Source organism: Torulaspora globosa, chromosome 4 (assembly GCF_014133895.1).
Source record: "Torulaspora globosa chromosome 4, complete sequence".
NCBI classification, from domain to species: Eukaryota; Fungi; Ascomycota; class Saccharomycetes; order Saccharomycetales; family Saccharomycetaceae; genus Torulaspora; species Torulaspora globosa.
The window spans coordinates 1087087-1105913 of NC_050730.1; the positions used below are offsets into that span (position 1 = coordinate 1087087).

The 18827-nt window shown below is 44.8% G+C and overlaps 9 protein-coding genes across 9 annotated transcripts; 7 read left to right on the forward strand and 2 right to left on the reverse strand.

The window, feature by feature from the left end:
- Positions 1–52: 52 nt before the first annotated feature.
- On the forward strand, positions 53–847 carry RPN12 (proteasome regulatory particle lid subunit RPN12; the record flags this gene model as incomplete). The annotated part of the gene is made up of 1 exon (XM_037283865.1): positions 53–847. One exon carries the CDS (start codon positions 53–55, stop codon positions 845–847), a length of 795 nt encoding a protein of 264 aa, XP_037139761.1.
- A 167-nt stretch (positions 848–1014) lies between these two features.
- Positions 1015–2478, reverse strand: HXK2 (hexokinase 2; the record flags this gene model as incomplete). Its single annotated transcript, XM_037283866.1, has 1 exon — positions 1015–2478. The coding sequence occupies one exon, from the start codon at positions 2476–2478 to the stop codon at positions 1015–1017; it is 1464 nt and encodes a 487-aa protein (XP_037139762.1).
- A 1330-nt stretch (positions 2479–3808) lies between these two features.
- On the forward strand, positions 3809–5443 carry FLR1 (Flr1p; the record flags this gene model as incomplete). Its single annotated transcript, XM_037283867.1, has 1 exon — positions 3809–5443. The coding sequence occupies one exon, from the start codon at positions 3809–3811 to the stop codon at positions 5441–5443; it is 1635 nt and encodes a 544-aa protein (XP_037139763.1).
- A 623-nt stretch (positions 5444–6066) lies between these two features.
- Positions 6067–7746, forward strand: HG536_0D06130 (sugar porter family MFS transporter; the record flags this gene model as incomplete). The annotated part of the gene is made up of 1 exon (XM_037283868.1): positions 6067–7746. One exon carries the CDS (start codon positions 6067–6069, stop codon positions 7744–7746), a length of 1680 nt encoding a protein of 559 aa, XP_037139764.1.
- A 1252-nt stretch (positions 7747–8998) lies between these two features.
- CHA1 (L-serine/L-threonine ammonia-lyase CHA1) lies at positions 8999–10006 on the forward strand (the record flags this gene model as incomplete). Its single annotated transcript, XM_037283869.1, has 1 exon — positions 8999–10006. One exon carries the CDS (start codon positions 8999–9001, stop codon positions 10004–10006), a length of 1008 nt encoding a protein of 335 aa, XP_037139765.1.
- A 552-nt stretch (positions 10007–10558) lies between these two features.
- Positions 10559–11773, reverse strand: ARR3 (Arr3p; the record flags this gene model as incomplete). Its single annotated transcript, XM_037283870.1, has 1 exon — positions 10559–11773. One exon carries the CDS (start codon positions 11771–11773, stop codon positions 10559–10561), a length of 1215 nt encoding a protein of 404 aa, XP_037139766.1.
- Positions 11774–14488: 2715 nt separating this feature from the next.
- HG536_0D06160 (alkene reductase) lies at positions 14489–15679 on the forward strand (the record flags this gene model as incomplete). The annotated part of the gene is made up of 1 exon (XM_037283871.1): positions 14489–15679. One exon carries the CDS (start codon positions 14489–14491, stop codon positions 15677–15679), a length of 1191 nt encoding a protein of 396 aa, XP_037139767.1.
- A 736-nt stretch (positions 15680–16415) lies between these two features.
- Positions 16416–17558, forward strand: HG536_0D06170 (aldo/keto reductase; the record flags this gene model as incomplete). Its single annotated transcript, XM_037283872.1, has 1 exon — positions 16416–17558. The coding sequence occupies one exon, from the start codon at positions 16416–16418 to the stop codon at positions 17556–17558; it is 1143 nt and encodes a 380-aa protein (XP_037139768.1).
- Positions 17559–18197: 639 nt separating this feature from the next.
- On the forward strand, positions 18198–18611 carry HG536_0D06180 (uncharacterized protein; the record flags this gene model as incomplete). The annotated part of the gene is made up of 1 exon (XM_037283873.1): positions 18198–18611. The coding sequence occupies one exon, from the start codon at positions 18198–18200 to the stop codon at positions 18609–18611; it is 414 nt and encodes a 137-aa protein (XP_037139769.1).
- Between the last annotated feature and the right edge of the window lie 216 nt (positions 18612–18827).

Sequence of the window (18827 nt, forward strand, 5' to 3'; positions counted from 1 at the left end):
ACCTTGAGGCTGAAAGGACGTAGTGGTTCGGTCAGAATTGGTTGAAAGGAATATGGCGTCGTTACTGGATATGATGAAAAGCCTGTGTGTTGCTTTTGGTTCGCAGGATTATATGAGCTGCAAGAAATTACTAGGTCCTATCAAAACGGAACTCATCAAGAATAATCTACTCATCCCCGACCTCCAAAGCAAGAATGAAGCGTACATCAATGATCTCGCTATCGCCAATAAGTTTCTAGAAATTGGGGCCTTGGTGAGCATTTATACTCTGGATTTTGATTCATTCCAGAGTTTCTTTGCCCAGGCAAGGGTATACTATTTCTGTTCTAACCCCAGGTTGTCTGAATCTGAAAACAAATCGAAGCTTATAAGCTTATATCTGCTAGTTCTCCTATCAAAAGGTGAGATAACAAAGTTTCATTCGCAGCTTGAGTACCTCAGTAGAAATATTAGTAATTTGGAAGAGGATGAATTGCTGTCATATCCGATAAATGTAGAGAAACGGTTAATGGAAGGATCTTACAGAAAGGCATTTGATTTGTTGTCATCAGGCAGCAAGGTCCCAGAGTTCGACGTTTTCACTGAGACGCTGATAGATGCTATCAGAGAAGAAATTGCTCGCAATACTGAAGTGGCTTATGAAAGTTTGCCTCTGGTGAGTATAAACGCTTTGCTCTTTTTCGCTAACGAGAAGGAATCCGAAAGATTTGCATTGGAAAGAGGCTGGACGGTTGAGCATGGTTCAGTGTATTTCAAAAAGGAAGACTTGACTGACGTCGCTGTTGAGAAGATTTCAGTGATCGAGAAAACTTTGAAGTATGCCATCAATCTCGAAGCAATTGTGTAGGATAATAGGATACAGTATCAGTTGAACTAATCGATTCATGTTTCAAACTCTGTAAATGGTTTTCTATTGTGCAAAGATATTTGTTCGTCAACATAAAGTCAGTTTATAAACGTACAAACATTTAGAAAAATAGGTCATTAAAACATAACTGGCGTCCCGCTACCGTTTTATTTAGATTCAAGGACACCAACAGACTTACCAGCAGCAAGTCTCTTCTCTGTTAGGGCGGCAATAATAGCGGCACCAGCACCAGAACCATCTTCAGATGGAACAATCTGGATTGGATATTGTTGTGGCTTTAGGTCCTTCCAGCCGTAGATGTCCTTCAAAGCTTCTGCAGCTCTCTCCTTGAATCCAGGGTACTTGTTGAAGACGGAACCATCAGCGGCGATGTGTGCGGTTTCGTAACCTCTCTTTTGACAGATAGCTGCAATACCACAAACAGACAATCTAGCAGATCTAGTGCCGATTAGCTCACACAGACGTCTGATCAATTTACGTTCTGGAGAGGTGGTTTGGATACCCAAGTCCTTGCTAAACAATTCATCGGTATCTTCCAAGTTCTCAAATGGATCATCCTCAATCTTGGATGGGTAAGAAGTGTCCATGATGTAAGGAATCTTCAGCTTGGTCAAGTCTTGATCCTTAAAGATGAAACCTTGTTCGTGTAAATCGATCAACGCCAGACGCAGTAACTCACCTAAGTAGTAACCAGAGGACATCTTTTCGAAAGCTTGTTGACCTGGTCTTGGGGATTGTTCGTCAACCATAACGTCGTACTTGGTTCTTGGCAAGACCATGTGCTCATTGTCGAAAGAACCGTACTCACAGTTGATCGCCATTGGTGAGTCTGGAGTGATATCAGCTGGCAACTTACCTTCTAGCTTCTCAATACCGCTGCAAACATCGTAGTAAGCACCGTTGACACCAGTACCAAAGATGACACCCATCTTGGTCTCAGAATCAGTGTACAAAGATGCAACCAAAGTACCGGTGGTATCGTTGATCAAAGCAACAACGTCGATTGGAAGTTTCTTTTCTTCCAAATGTTTTTGCAACATTGGAACAACGTCGCGGCCTTCCACGTTTGGAATGTCGAAACCCTTGGTCCATCTCTGCAAGTAGCCCTCGTTGATCTTGCTTTGAGAACATGGGTAGGAGAAAGTGAAACCCAATGGCAACTTACCCTTAACACCGTCTGGGAACTGCTCGACGATGAAGGCCTCCAAACAGTCAGCAATGAAAGCCCACAACTCTTCGTGGTTTCTGGTTGTTCTCATAGAGTCCGGCAACTTGTACTTGGACTGGGTAGAGTCGAAAGTACGGTCACCGCCCAACTTGATCAAGACAACTCTCAAATTGGTGCCACCCAAATCGATAGCCAAGTAGTCACCCTTCTCGGTACCGGTTGGATATTCCATCACCCAACCTGGAATCATAGGAATGTTACCACCCTTCTTGCTCAAACCCTTGTTCAACTCGCCGATGAAATGCTTAACAACAGCTCTCAATTTCTCAGGACTGACACTAAAGATCACTTCCAAACCATGGATCTGTTCCATCAAATCCTTTGGGATGTCAGCCATCGAACCCTTTCTGGCTGGTGGTTTCTTTGGACCTAAACGAACCATGATGCTATTGTTGTAGAGTACAAGAAGTTTCTGATGGGGGAAAAAAGATCAATTAACGGGCTAGTTTGAGCGATAACTGAGCTTGGCTTTTTTGGTAGCTAGCACAAATTAACTAGAAACAAATTTCAACTTTCACTGATTATTCATTCACATTTATATCAAACTGATTAACGTACCTCTTTTCGTGACGTTGAAAAAATCGTGTGTCTGGCTCTTTTTCTCAGCGACTCGGCATTCCACTACTTTCTACGCAAATCCCGTAGCCCCTCAGCTTCCTATTTTTCCGCCCCTCGCTCGTTCAACGGCTCCTGCTATTCAAGAAGCGCCGATCACAAGTCGCGTGGTGGTACGATACGAGCATTCGGATGCTGAGTTTTTCCTGCGGGGGCGAATGAGCTGTTTTTTCGGAAGAATCTGAGAATCGGCCGTACAGATTGTTTTTCCAGGGAGACAAAATCGGCTTACCCCTGGAAAAACTTTTTTCCGCAAAGTTCCGTGATTCTCGCTACGCGGATAAACTTGGGACATTCGAAAGCAGACCAAGAACCCCACGGGGAAATATAAGCGCTCGCGGAGGCAGGATTCTGGATCTGTGGGGCAACTGCGACGGGGTACTCAGTAGTCTGCTACAAGGAACTGCCTGTCAGCCGCCGTCGCATTCTTCGTGTGCCCCACCAAAGGTGGGGCATTTGTGGGAAATCTCACAAGACTGCCACGCGGTGGGAGGTCAGTCAAAGACGAGGCAGAACTATAAGTTCCTGTCTCCCTCGCTCAGCGGATCGAGCAAGATCAAGATTTGGTCACATGATATTCATGTGACAAACAAGGGGGGATGGGTGTGTTCTTTCCCACGGAACCCTTCCGCGGTGTGCGGATCAATGCTCGAGCTGCTTAAATAGTCGGTCGAATCTTTCGTGCAACATGACAGTGTTTTTAATTATTCAGCAGGTGAGAAATGTGCGTCTTATGTCCGCAGCAAAGCCCATAGTAAAACGGACGTGATGGTTATGACAATTATAGGCAGGGATAGGGCCCTGGAGAACCCATTGTTGGCGTGCGTGGAAATGAGAAGAAGGTCTAGCGCCTGCGTCCCTAGTCGTATATTCGATGGCCATTAGACGGAAAAAGCGCTTGTTTGTACCAATGATTACAAAGCAGTAAGCTATCTATCCAAGCAATCCATTGTTGCGGTCGATGAGTTGAGTCAGCGTTCAGGGCGTGATACCAGGGATACTTAAGCGAACAAGATTGGATCTTGAGATGTTGTGTTCCTTCTTTGGTTTGGTTCCAAATAAGCAAGAAACCAATCTACAGCATACCAATCGCCATTATGTACGTGGATAGTTTCAGGAACACATTTTTTGTTGACGTTTTAGAGTATTTCGGCTGGACCAAAGCTTTCAATGACATGGCGATGGTTGATCCAAACCTGAGGGCCAGTTCTGACTTAGAGGCCTTGAAGGGATCAGCTCCCAGTGAGAGCTCGGTGAGTTCTGAGAATATCGAGGTCGAGGTCGAGGCCGAAGAGAAAGAGAAAGAGATAGCAACTGCAAAGGATCCATTTTTGGTTGAATTTTCAGGGCCCGATGACCCAGAGCACCCTCACAACTGGCCCACTTGGAAAAGAACTTTGGTTATCGCCGAGGTGATGCTGCTTACGACGGTCACTTACATGGGCTCTGCGATCTATACGCCGGGCCAGGAACAGATTCAGAAGGAATTCGGCGTTGGTCATGTTGTTGGAACGCTGAATCTTTCGATGTACGTCTTGGGTTATGGTTTGGGTCCAGTAATATTCTCGCCTCTTTCAGAGTTTGCAAAGATCGGAAGACAGCCACTGTATATTCTGACGTTTTTCGGTTTTGCGATGTTGCAAATCGGTTGTGCTTTGGTGGATAATATCGCAGGGCTGGTCATTCTACGTTTTATCACAGGTGTGCTGTGTTCTCCCTCGTTGTCCACTGGTGGTGCGACTGTCGGGGACACTGTGAAGCCTGATCTCGTTCCTGTTTTCATCGGGTTGTGGTCTGTTGGTGCTGTCTCGGCTCCAGTACTTGGTCCTTTGCTTGGAGCTGCTATGGTTGATGCTAAGAATTGGAGATGGATTTTCTGGCTATTGATGTGGCTTGCCTCTGCCTTATTAATCGTTCTGGTTCTCTTCTTCCCCGAGACTAGCGAAGAGTCAATCCTGTACCGCCGTGCTACTAGGTTGAGAAAAATCACTGGTGATGACAGATACTATACTGCAAAGGCTAGAAGCGAAGATGAATTGAGTATCAAAGAAGTTGCAGTCATTGCTCTTTACAGACCTTTTAAGATCATTATCAAGGAGCCAATTGTGCTGGCGTTGGATCTCTATATCGCCCTTTGTTATGGTACGTTCTACCTATTTTTCGAGGCTTTTCCTATCGTCTTTATTGGAATCTACAATTTTACGCTTGTTGAGGTGGGTCTTGCCTATATGGGCTTCTGCGTTGGTTGTGTTATTGCCTATGGAATCTGCCTCATCTTTTTGTCTCAATACGTAGCCAAGAAAGCGGCTCGCAATGAGTTTTCACCTGAACTGTTCATGGTCCTTGCTATGTGGGTATGTTTTTCCCTGCCTCTCTCGTTGTTCCTCTTTGGTTGGGCTGCAAGTGTTCATTGGATTCTTCCCATTATTGCAGAGGTTTTCTTTGTCATTGCTGTTTTCAATCTGTTCCAGGCCACCTTCGCTTACCTTGCTATTTCCTATCCAAAATATGTGGCCTCCGTCTTTGCTGGAAACGGTGTTTGTCGTGCAGGGTTTGCCTGTGCATTCCCTCTGTTCGGTAAAGCGATGTACGATAACTTGGCAATCGATGGTTATCCAGTGGCGTGGGGATCATCTCTGCTAGGATTTTTCTCCATTGCTTTGGCTGCGATCCCATTCCTACTCTACAAGTGGGGTCCTTACCTCCGTAGCAAATCTTCGTTCACCGACTAATAATTAAACTTCTTATAGTGATAGACTGCTGGGTATATACTTTTATTCAATCTCCGGTTTTTGGCCACTTTTTTTTTCTCGAGATTACCGTCACCGCTATCAGAACAGAGTGCGGCTAGCTTCCAGCAATTACCTGCAATACGATTTCTGCTCTGCAATAGTTAACTAGCATTCTTTAAGCACAGTGCAATGAATATCAGCTGTTCTTGCTCTAAATGCGTAGATGGGTCATGTATATAGAGACCTGTTAGGTCGTGCTATATCCAGGCGGAGTTAACGGCCTTCCAACGCGGCCTTTGGAGCAAATGTGCAGTGATGCAGGGTCAAACTTAAATTGAATAGTCCGAAGTAGAACTACCCTGTCCGATTTTTACAGAGGGACATGTTAGCGATTTAAGCTTTAACTCCGCGCGGGGTCTAACTCCGCAACTAATTGTAGCGGGGTATGAGAATGGTAAGTCCGTTTTGTATCTCCGGATGGAGGGGTCCCTCCGCCTCTCCGGACAGCTGGCGCTATTTGAGATAATCAACCATTGATCACCTCAATTATTTAAAGACTCAACTGCCATGCAATTCGAAATGTGAATTACCATCAGACTAAGTTCAAAGGAGTGTCAAGCAACATGAAAGGCATTAAAATCAAAAACATATTCGCAAAGGTCGAAGACCGGCCCACGCCGTCTCAAGTTTACAATTGGAGGATATACTTTACCGCGATGCTGGCATCGACGGCTTCTATCCTCATCGGTTATGATAGTGGGTTCATTGGTGGTACGGTGGCCAACCCACACTTTCTACCAAACTTCGGCGTGAAGCCAAACACCACCGAGGCAGACAACACTACTGCTAACGTGATTTCATGCTTCCATGCAGCCGCATTTTTTGGAGCCCTTCTGGGCTATCCATTAGCGCACTACTGGGGCCGCCGCAAGGGGCTGATAGTGTTTTCTGCCATCGGTGCCATTGGCGCAGCTGTGATGATAGCAGCGATACAAGGCAGTCTCGCCCCTATGTATATTGGCCGTGTGCTCACCGGTTTGACCGTTGGGGCCTCGACAAACTTGACAGTCGTTTACTTGAGTGAGGTTTCTCCCTCGCCTATTCGTGGACAGATCGTTGCACTTTATGAGCTTGGATGGAGAGTCGGAGATCTGGTTGGATTCTGGATCAACTATGGTGTCGTTGAACACGTTCCACCGGGCAACAAACAGTGGCTAATTCCACTAGCTGTTCAATTGATTCCAGCCGCGTTGTTTTTCGTTGCTTCTCTCATAATGGTTGAATCGCCTCGTTGGTTATTCCAGGTCGGACGTGACTCGGAAGCTATTAAGAATCTAACGTGGCTCAGGAATCTGCCTGTGGACTCAGAATACGTCGAATGGGAAATCAATTCTATCAAAGAATCGATCGATTACCAAAACAAAACCGTCGGAACAGGAATTCTAGATCCCGCAAAGGAAGTTTTTATCAGAAACACTAAGTACTTCAAGCGGTTGGGAATCACATGCTGCTTGTTTTTATTCCAAAACTTCATGGGTATTCAGGCTTTAAACTATTACAGTGTGCCATTGTTTAAGAGCTTGGGTGTCAAGGGAACTAATGCCAGTCTTTTCTCGTCCGGTTTGTTTGGTGTTTGCAAGTTCATCTGCACCTTCATTTACATTTTCTTAATAGTGGACTGTTTTGGAAGACGTATCGCATTCTTGGTGTCTTCCTCCTTTTGTACCGTCTTCTTCTGGTATATTGGCGCCTATTTGAAAGTCGTGGACCCCACAAAGCCTGGTGTTGACCCTGGACCGGGAGGAAAGGCAGCTATCGCGATGATGTACCTCTGGACTTGCTCTTTTATTTTGGCATGGTCTGGTGGACCATTCGTGTGGGCGGCTGAAGTTTACGAGCAAAACATCAGAGTTTTCACTCAGAGTCTCAACGCTGCTGTATCATGGGTACCAATTTTTATTATGACCAGATTAACAACCAACATGGTGAAGTCAATGCGCTACGGTATTTTCTTCTTCTTTGCCTGTATTGCCCTTCTGTCAATTCCATTTGTCTTCTTCTTCGTTCCTGAAACTAAAGGTATACCATTGGAAGAGATCGACAAGCTCTTTCACAAAGGAATTCCAGCTCGCAGGGCGCACGCTATTGTAAGTAAAGAGCTTATGGCTATCAATAATAGCAAGATCGATGACTCCGAAGGATCAAGGTTCGACTTGGAGGACAATCCGAAGAAAGGCGAAGAGCTTTTTATCGAGAATGCTAGTGGTTCTACAGAAGATGAGAGAAGCCGCACTTCGACTTAGTTTGTATCGTAGTATCAATATTAATAATTTTTACGCAACTTATGAGTGATGAGTGAGGCGGGCCCATGGGTCAATAGCCTTTACAGTCTTCAGATCCTTTCTCTGGTATTCCTGTCGATCTTGGAATCTCGCGCATTCTGGCAAGAGCGCCTTCGGTCTGCGTCGTTGTAGACTAAAGTTTCTGCCGACCTTTTTAGTTGATCAATTTTGGTCTCCATGGTTACAAGATTTTACCTTTGAGCTAGGTAATCAAACAACGATTCGAGAAAAAGTGGAGCAGTATCTGACGGCATTTGCTTCCATTTTCTGAGTTGGAGATGCTTATCTTTAAGATAGATAATATCTAGTGTTTGCTGGGAACAACCTGGGGCTTACATAATAACGTGAGGTGACCGATTGACCATGAGATATCGCCTGTGCTGTTGGTTCCCGCCAGTATGGCTATAGGAATCCTCCCTATCTCGTGTCAGCTAAGATGAGCAGTATCGGCTAAGTGCGATTGAAGTCCTCGTTAAGCGAAGAGCGCCAAGCGATGCTCATTCAGCGGTCGTTTAATGGCCCTTTTGATCTTGATGGAAAGAATTTAACAACTAATGATAGCTTGCAGGATCGGTACCCACTTTTTTGATAACGATTTTGGAGACTATGCGTATTTTAGTATTGGACAGCGTGCCGCATTATTGTGTTGAGCTTTAGTCATTCTTAACCGACAGCCCCGTTTACTGAACGCCCCCCTTCCGGGTTTTAGATGTTGTCAACAATAGCTGTCACTTTCCTAGACGAATCATGGACAAACTAAGAAAGCTATGAGTACTGCCAGGCTGCCAAGATAGCTAAGCCTAAAATCCGCAAGATATGAGCAGCCGCGACGGATATCTCAAAGTCTGATAATTTGTAGACTCATGTTTAGATAATTGTTCTACTCAGATAGCACTTGATATTTTGCCAGGTAAACGATAAGGATCGTTCTTAAACGTCGTTATCAGATAGTTGAAATAGCTGTTTACTCTTCTGCTATACCTATCGGCTTATCTCTCGCCGCGCAGTCTTCTCGAAGCAACCAATGAATCACCGATCTCTTATCTGTCGAATGTGGAGGGTATAAGCGGTGATTACTCAGCAATATGCTACGTGTTAGATCGGGAAACAAGGCGTTTAAGTATGCCAGCTACTAACGTATTCCGCTTTGCCTGCCTCACATATTCCAGCTATCTCTAGCAGATTTAGTATCCACAGATCTAATATCTCCTTCATGAGCCACTACGTAAAGACACCGCTACTAAAACAGGATTTCAGCGAATCAGACGTCAGAGGGCCGCAATTTTACTTGAAGTGCGAATTTTTGCAGCCATCCGGAAGCTTCAAGTCCAGAGGAATAGGATATCTTATACTTAACGAGGTAGAAAAGGCGAAGGCAAGCGGATCGACACTCCATGTTTTCATCTCTTCCGGCGGGAATGCAGGGCTCGCTGCCGCAGTGGCAAGCAAGGCTGTGGACACTAACTGTACCGTCGTCGTACCTAGCACAACCAAACCGCACATGATTACCAAGATCAAAAAAGCAGGAGCAACTGTCGTTATACATGGGGATCATTGGCAAGATGCAGACAGCTATCTTAGGGAGACTGTTATGAAAAATTTACCAGCACATGTAGAACCTCTTTACGTTCACCCTTTTGATGACAGTCGGATTTGGCAAGGCCATTCTACCATAATTGATGAGGTTCTTGAACAATTGTCGCAGGAGGATCAATCACCGCTTAAAGTAAAGGGCGTGATTAGCAGCGTAGGGGGTGGCGGTCTCTACAACGGCATTGTTCGCGGGTTAGAGCGCCATGGCCTTGCCGACAAAATACCGCTGATTGGAGTTGAGACGATTGGGGCGGACGCCATGACTAAATCCCTGGAAGCAGGGAAGTCTGTGCGATTGAGTGATATTCGCAGCATCGCTACGACTTTGGGTGCCTCCTACATAGCCCAAGATTCCCTGGATAAAGCGGCTAGATACAAAACAAAATGCTTCGCTCAAAAGGATGCAGAAGCTGTAAAAGCATGCTTCAAGTTCCTGAATGACAGGAATGTTTTAGTTGAGCCTGCCTGCGCGGCATCGCTGTCTCTTTGTTACGACATTGATACTCTTAAACAGATATTGCAATGTGATCTGACGAAAGACGATATCTTCATCGTCATTGTCTGTGGCGGCTCCTCCATGACCATTTCAGATTTACAGAGAGTGGCTGACGAACTACAGATACGCTGATTGATGGATGAATGCAGGCAAATGAGAACTCAAAATGCCGCTGATGCCATGTAGGTTAGGTGGTCAGCTTCTCTGCAATCTTGCGGTTGATTTTAGGCAAAAAAAAAGCCTTCTACACTTCTACAACTTGGTTAATGGCTTTTCTGTGATAGCGCCACAACAGCCCGCCGTAATCGCTATTGGCGTAAATTATGCGCAGATCCTGCAGTCAGCCGATTCTCTACTCACTTCGCGAAGCAGAAAGTATGTGGACCTGGATGCAGCTACTGCCACAACAGAGTTTTAATATCAGTGAGCAGAGCAGAAAACTGGCTGTCAGCCTGAGAATGTTTACGACAGCGTTGCAAAAGTTCTGTCGTCCAAGAATGATGTGACCCGGTTGTCTAAACAGTTTTGCCGACGCTGTCATCGTTTAAGGAATCTTACACCATATTATGTGCATTTATATCATCCTGGCTGCATCAGAAAAGCAAATCGATGAGTGATTAGATTGGCAGAGATAGTAAAACTTACATACTTTCCAAACACTTAAATTAATTATTTTCACAATATCTAGAACGCAAGCCTGTCGTCCTCTTCGGATCTCCAGATGAAGAGTCTCTTGAAATAATTAGCCTGAAGTGCCAATAACAGTAACACTGGGACTTCAAGTAAGGGACCAAAAGTTGCAGCAATAGCTTGCTTGCTATCATTACCGTATAGTGAAATTGCCACGGCCAACGACAGTTCGAAGTTGTTAGAAGCCATAGTGAAACATTGCGTCATTGTAGTAGCATAGTCAGCTGAACAAGTATTTTTACCCCAGAAATCCTTCGAAAGAAGTGATTCATCGCAATCGCATTTCTCACCTTCTACTGGTTTCTTATCTGCCGATAGCAATCTCATTAGTCCAAAAGTGAGAAACCAGGCAATCAAAAAGTACAGTATCAAGGGAATAAAACAAAGGATAGCCTGCCCTATTTGGTGAATGAACTGGTAACCCCTGCTTATGAAGATGACCAGTAATGTGTAGTGAAAACCGATCATCGCCCAAGGAGAAATGAATTTTAGTGCCTTCTTCTCATATTGTTGTTTACCCAGCATAAAAATCAAACCCAAACGCATCCCAATCCCCACTCCAATTGGGATACCAAGAAACGCTCCCACAGATTTAGCCACCTCTTGATATATCTCGCTGTTTGGAACCGGAGCCCTTTGTCCTGAAATTACGTAACAAAGGAGGGTTGCCATCGGCGCATAAAGGATCATTTGGAGAATAGAATTCATCACAACAATGATGACGCATAAATCGTTGTCACCTCCTGCGATTTGGTTCCATATCAAGACCATTGCAATACACCTTGCTACCCCGATCATTATGATTCCTTGTCGATATTCTTCATACTTGAACAGCACCATCCATGACAAAGCTGTCATCAGAAATGGCCCAACTAACCAGTTCAGAGCCAGGGAGATCATAAGCTGTTTAAAGACGTACCGCCTCTTGAGGAACACATGTATAGATTCCCATGGAACCTTGCAAATGGGTGGAACCATCATGACAATCATTCCGATTGCCAAGGGAATAGAGACACCAACAAAGCTCCCATGCTGCTCAGGATCAAAAGCATTACGAGAAGACGGCACGTAAACAGATATCACAACTCCGATAATGATACATAGAAGAATTGTAAACGGCAGCAGTAGATCCAAAACCGACAACCTCTTGGCTGTTTGCAAAAGCACATTCCACCGAGACCGCTCGGCTGCAACTTCCGTGTTGGACATTGAGCGGATCTTGTAACCAGCGGATCGATAAACTTTGCTCGATAAACTTTGCTCAGCTGAGCATGTTAAAGATTTCTACAGCATGAAGTCTTTTTTATTTCCTGGGCACAATCTGAGGCCTCGTGCTCATGACGCAATTTCTGGATTCAATCTGCGAAATTCTATCAATTTAATGATAAACTTTTCATTGAATTGGCCTCGTATTAGGTGATGATGCTCAGCCAGACGTAGTGCTGCTCGCCCACATGGCTAGGCTGGTTAGGTCATAGAGGTCGGAGCGCCCAACGCCTCGAAAGATGCAATTGGAGGACTAAAATCAACTGTTGCCATCGGAAGAGACCTATTAATGCATTAGTCACTCGTCCACGAAGAAGCAATATTTGATTATTCGGTAATGTCATTAATGATTTAGCGAGACTATGTATCTCACAACGCGCGATCTTGGACGATTAATTGAAGCTTAAAAACCCATTGGTGCCCAAAGTACTGACCGGTGGCTTTAAACCGAATGCCAAATGTTTGAAATGTGCGACCTACTTGGAAACTTGAAAGACATTAATTGAGAGGGAAGTTATTCTTTCAGCTGCGCAATGTATTTGTTCACGGCGACCTTGATTGGATTGATGAAACAAGTAGCATGTATTGCGTAGGCTGGATGGAGGAATCTATTGGATCTCCTATTGGCAATTATCTGTCGCGCTGTGCTGTTGTAGTTTGCGGTAATATTGGCAATCCAGGCATGGTCTCGTTGTTCAATATGTCGTAAAGATGCTGACAAACTAATCTCGATGCGCTCAGTTAATCGTTTTCAAGCCCAATTTCCAATTCGCTTGATATCATCACTGGTTGTGTCTACAAAACGGCAAGCCGCAGCACTTAAAGTTGAAGTTCAGCAAAGGGTAGAGTTAGAAGAAGAGCAGCAATTAGCCACACCTTCAAACAATTCTTGACCGACAAATGTGTGCCGGCATTTCGAGCTTCATATTTCCCCTCATATCTACCACATTCGTAGAAATCGAATGGGCGAAATGATGAAGAGTTGTTAGTGCATCCATTTTTGTTTCCACACCTGTACGCTTCAGAGCCATTGCTGGTGAAAATAGCATCCGAGCTCAAATCCATATTCCTCGCCTTTCAATGTAGACTGAACAACAATAGTATAAAACCAATTAACCGCTATGGGTACAAATGTTCTAGTTAATGACGTGTGGGGAAATCCTTAAAGCGTTTTGTCCTGCTTATCCTCTTATACCTTTCATTCAATTCCAGTATGCCATCATCAGGAACAATTATCGCCAAAAAGAACCTGCTTGCACAGTCGCTTAACATCGCTACAGCAACTACCGGCATTGAAAGATCCGCATAGTCGTGCTTCCTAGAGTCATTGTAGGAAGATTTTTGCAGCCCTTAGGAATGGGCAGAAGTCATACGAACCTACAACAAAAAAAAAGCTTTGCCGCCAGCCTTCGATTAGTGTAAACATCCTGCGTCTTTCGGGTTCTCGAAATCCGCGTAGCACCTCTTTCGTAGTGCTCAATTTGATGAATAGGCCGCCAACAACGGAAGCAAGAATAACTGATCTGTTCCGGTCGATGAGAGTTTCTCGGAAGAATTCTTAACTATGTGAACTGAGATACTGCGTTTGTTGCTAGTACGGAAGAAATGAATAAGAGCTTGAACAAACAGCCAATTTAAAACGAAAAAAGGAGCCAGAAAATGCTAAAGCAATATGACTCAATAATTTTGACGAATTTTGATGATTCTCTGTGCAACTTTCTGAGATTGATATAATCCCCAGAATTACCACGCGCAAACAGTCATACTGTCATGTCTTCTATTGCATTGTACTGAGAAAAAAACCCCGTACTTCATTCATTCCTCACGCTTCCGTTCACAGGGGAGATCTAGGTATGTGACTCCGCCCTACGGGTGTAGTTGTAAAATCCTTAGATTAGCCGTTCATTCTGTGCCGTCAAAAATACGTCGATGTGTGCCGTGTTACCTTTGAGGTTGTGAGAGACCGATGCGAAACATGATAGAAAATACCAAAAGTTTGGCCAAGAAGTTACATGAGTTTCCACTGCGAATTTCTGTTCAACGAAATTCAACATGCGGTACAAATCAAAAAGCGCCGTTCAGGGCTATTGGGTGAACCAAAATAAAGAAAAGGCAGGACAAATCTCATATAGAAATTCGAGTTGCTTAGGTGATATTTCATACTGCCGCACCGCTTCCATCCGACGTGTCTGCTGCTCTTACGCAAGTTAATTTACAGATTAGCAATTATGTAATGCCTATCTTATCTTGCGCGTAGGCTTACCTCATATCTGTTGGAAGCGAATTATCTACTAGCCATACCACCTGCAGTATCTCGAGCTGCTTACTAAACGACGAAAGATGGCGGGAAAACGTCGTTTCCGAGCAGCGTGCCTAGAAAAACGCTGCAAGATTTGAAGAATACAATCGATATGCTGGAACGAGAAGTTGACAAATGCTGTGAATTACTACTCCACATGGCAGCCGCACACCCTAAAGCTTATTCGTAAGAGCTTAGTAACTGCAAGCTATGCATTAGTGAGAAGGTAGCTTGTGGCGTTCAGGTTCTCACAACGACATCATCGATAACATGCTATATAAAGGCACGATTGGGTTGAACCTGGTGGGGGTTATTTGAATTTTCCAATCTGAACAACGAACCAAGAGAGTATTTCAGCCATGCCATTTGTTAAGGACTTCAAGCCAATTGCTTTGGGTGACACGAATTTATTCAAGCCAATTAAGATTGGAAACAATGAGTTGAAGCATCGTATTGTGATGCCACCTCTGACGAGATTGAGAGCTCACCACCCTGGTAATGTACCAAACGATTGGGCCATCGAGTACTACGACCAGCGCTCGAAGAGACCAGGCACCCTCATTATAACCGAAGCTACTTTCGCATCCGCTCAAAGTGGAGGTTTCGACCATGCTCCAGGAATCTGGTCTGAAAAGCAAGTTGAGCAATGGAAGAAAATCTTTGCTAAGATTCATGAAAATAAATCCTTCGTATGGGTGCAATTGTGGGCGTTGGGCAGACAGGCGTTCCCTGATTCTTTGGCAAGGGATGGTCTTCCTTATGTCTCGGCCTCTGACGAGGTTTACATGGATGAGGAACAGCGTGAGAAGGCGGTCAAGAGCAACAATCCGCAGCACGGTTTGACCAAAGACGAGATCAAGCAATATATCAAGGATTACGTCCAAGCCGCCAAAAACGCCATGGAGGCTGGCGCCGATGGTGTTGAAATACACAGCGCTAACGGCTACCTATTGAACCAATTTTTGGACCCTATCTCTAATAAGAGGACAGACGAATACGGTGGATCGATTGAAAACAGAGCTCGCTTCACATTGGAAGTGGTTGATGCTGTCACAGAGGTCATTGGTTGCGACAGAGTCGGTATCAGATTTTCTCCATATGGGACTTATGGAACGATGTCCGGTGGCGAAGAGCCATTGATTGTCGCTCAATATGCCTACGTGTTGGGAGAATTGGAGAAGAGAGCCAAGGCAGGTAAGCGTCTAGCCTTTGTACATCTCATGGAACCCCGCGTGGCAAACCTACATGTTGCCGAGGGTGAAGGGGAATACAAAGACGGCACTAACGACTTTGTTTATTCTATCTGGAAAGGACCTATCATTAGAGCTGGTAATTTTGCTCTGCATCCAGAAGATACGAAGGAAATGGTTGCCGATGACAGAACGTTGATTGCATACGGTAGGTTTTTCATCGCAAACCCTGATATCGTTGACCGTATGGAGAAGGGCTTGCCACTGAACAAGTATAACAGGGACACCTTCTACATAATGAGCAAGGAGGGCTACACCGACTATCCAACTTATGACGAGGCAGTTAAATTGGGTTATTAATAGAATCGTGATATGTTTAGACCTCTGTAGCGTTCATATCAACATCAAATGTCGCTTTTCAGATTTTATTCCCTTGCGTTCCATCCAACAAGTGAAGCGCATTCGCATCCTCGCATCTTAAGACGCACTTGGCCAGTGAAGGAATCTTTATCTACCTGGACAAGCTCATATTAATACGGTTGAAGTGACGGAGAATTGATTTGGGAGCACAGGTTGCTGCTCATATTACGCTATAAGTATGCGTAGGGTTTCATTTTCCTTGAGATGCTGATGAGATATTGTGATACGGACAGAGTTTGTAAAGCAGTTTAACAGAAAAGATCAGGTTGACGTCCTCGAGGTCTGGCTTTCAGTTCAGATGTCAACCAGGATTGTTATACTGTAGTTTATCTGATTTAGCTATGAGTGGGTGGAAGTACGAAATGAGAATTCCACCGTGACCATAAACTTGAGATGTCAAGTGTCGCGGAACAGCCTTTTAGGGGCTTTTGATGTACGCTAATTCTTAGGGCAAAAGTCCTTAGATACTAACAGTGACTGAGTGTCGTACTATGGTAGGCTGCGCAAGAGAATCCCTTAGTAACGAAGGGCGTTGAGCCGGCACGATTATTCACCCCTTAGAGTTTTTGGAAAATTGTCAATCATATAAAAGGGTACGTCTCGTTTATCCATGGATATGGGACCAGTTGAGAAGATGGGCATCTAATCACTTAGAAATTACCTGAACGATACCATCATGTCTGATTTGTTTGCACCCGCACCTGAGCCTCCTACTGAGTTGGGCCGCTTGAATCTTCTGTCGAAAACGGCCGGCATCAAGGTTTCGCCCTTGGCTTTAGGAGCAGGGTCACTTGGAAAGGCATGGTCTGAGGCTTTGGGCTCAATGGACAAGAAGCGCGCTTTCGAATTGCTAGACGTCTACTACGAAGCAGGTGGGAACTTTATCGACACAGCGAACAACTACCAGAACGAAGAGTCGGAGGCTTGGATCGGTGAATGGATGGAATCGAGGAAGATTCGCGACCAGCTGGTGATCGCTACAAAGTTTACAAGCGATTACAAGGCTTATGAAGTTGGCAAGGGTAGGAGTGCGAATTTCGGTGGAAACAATAGGCGCAGTCTGCACGTAAGTGTCCGCGACTCCTTGAAGAAGCTGAAGACCGACTGGATCGACATCTTGTATGTCCACTGGTGGGACCATATGACTTCGATAGAGGAGTTGATGGATAGCTTGCACGTTCTGGTGCAGCAGGGTAAAGTTTTGTACCTAGGAGCTTCCGACACACCAGCATGGGTTGTGTCCGCCGCCAACTACTATGCTGTGTCGCGTGGCAAGACTCCGTTCAGTGTTTATCAAGGCAGATGGAACGTTATGCTCAGAGATTTCGAACGAGAGATTCTTCCGATGGCCAAGCATTTCGGTATGGCGCTTGTGCCCTGGGATGTTCTTGGTGGGGGAAGGTTCCAGACCAAAGAATCTATCGAGAAGCGCAAAGAACGTGGAGAGAACTTACGTTCGTTTGGTAACCCGCCTGAGCAGACTGAGCAGGAAGTGAAGATCAGTTCCGCTTTGGAAAAGGTTGCGAAAGAACATGGCACGCATTCCATCACAGCCATTGCGCTTGCGTATGTCAGGTCCAAGGGAACCAACGTCTTCCCGCTTGTGGGAGGCAGAAAGGTTGAGCATTTGAAGGACAACATTGCCGCTTTGTCGATCAAATTGACTCCAGAACAAGTCACGTACCTTGAGAGCATTGTTCCTTTTGATATCGGGTTCCCAAACAATCTGGTTGGAGAAGATCCAGCCATCTCGGGGAAGCTTCCTTTCCTTTCTGCATCTTCTTACAAACTGAACCTCGATTCTTTGCAGTTCAAATGATTGAAGCAGGAACGCAGGCATCGCACGTAAATAGTAAGTGAACCACACAGACCGGGGTGAAAAGCGGAGGAGCTTACCATCTGGACCTGCAGGTGTACTAAGCTATACGAAGAAAGATGGTTGGTAACCTTTTTTACAAGGAATGTCCACAAAGAATATTACCCAACGTGGGCTAAAGGGGGTCGAGACTGGAATACCAACCATTGATATCCTTATGCGGTCATTCGACCCACATAACGAGGAAGAAGAGGATATTGACATATTGGAAGAAATTATGAAATACTCATATGACGGTGAGATAGATCCTGGAGTATATCTCCCTGATTTTAAGAGAGCAATTGACAAACTGGAATCCTCCATCGGTCTAGCCCTTCCTAACTACTTTAAATGCGGATTAGTAACCGCTGGGTTCAAAGGCGAATATGCCAAAAACCGTCATAACATAAAAACCGGAAAGATTGAGAAGTCGGTGCATCAGATTCTCGCAGAGATTAAAGCGATACATGACGCTCAGGAAGATTCTCAGAAGAGCTCGAGAAAAGAACAACCCGCTCAATCAAATGTTCGATAAGAAAATCATATGTCGGGAAAGTGTTGAAGAAGCCATTTGCGGAGGTGACGGAGGCAGAATTTGATGAAATGGATCTCATCAACAACAAGGTTGCTTTTTTCTTCATATCAGAATCTATTAAAAAAGTTTCTGATGGTGGCCGTATCATCACACTTGTAACCTCTCTTTTGGCTGTTTGCACACCATTCTATCCCGTGTATCAAGGCACTAAGGCAGCTGTTGAATACTATACAAAGGCGGCCTCCAAGGAATTGATGGCAAGAAACGTTACAGTGAATTGTGTTGCACCGGGACCAATGGACACACCATCCTTCTATCCACAAGAGACACCAGAAGCTGTTGAGTTTTACAAAAGCAGTGCTTTGCAGCATCGGTTGACTGACATTAAAGATATCGTCCCAATCATAAAGTTTTTGGTTACTGATGGGGGTTGGATAACGGGTCAGGTCATATTTGCTAATGGGGGACTGGCTGCAAATTAGTACCACTTCAATTTTATTCGTGAATCGGTTTTATAGTTGGTTAGGATATTAGAAGTTCCATGTTCCATGTTCCATGTTGCATGTAGGTAGGTGACGTAGCTGCAGCTTTTTCCGTCTTCCCAAGGGACCATTTGAAGAATGTAGCTGTTATTTACATTTCAGATGGTCGACCGCTCGATGTTTTCAATCTTGAGTTAAATTTGCTAATTCCTCCGG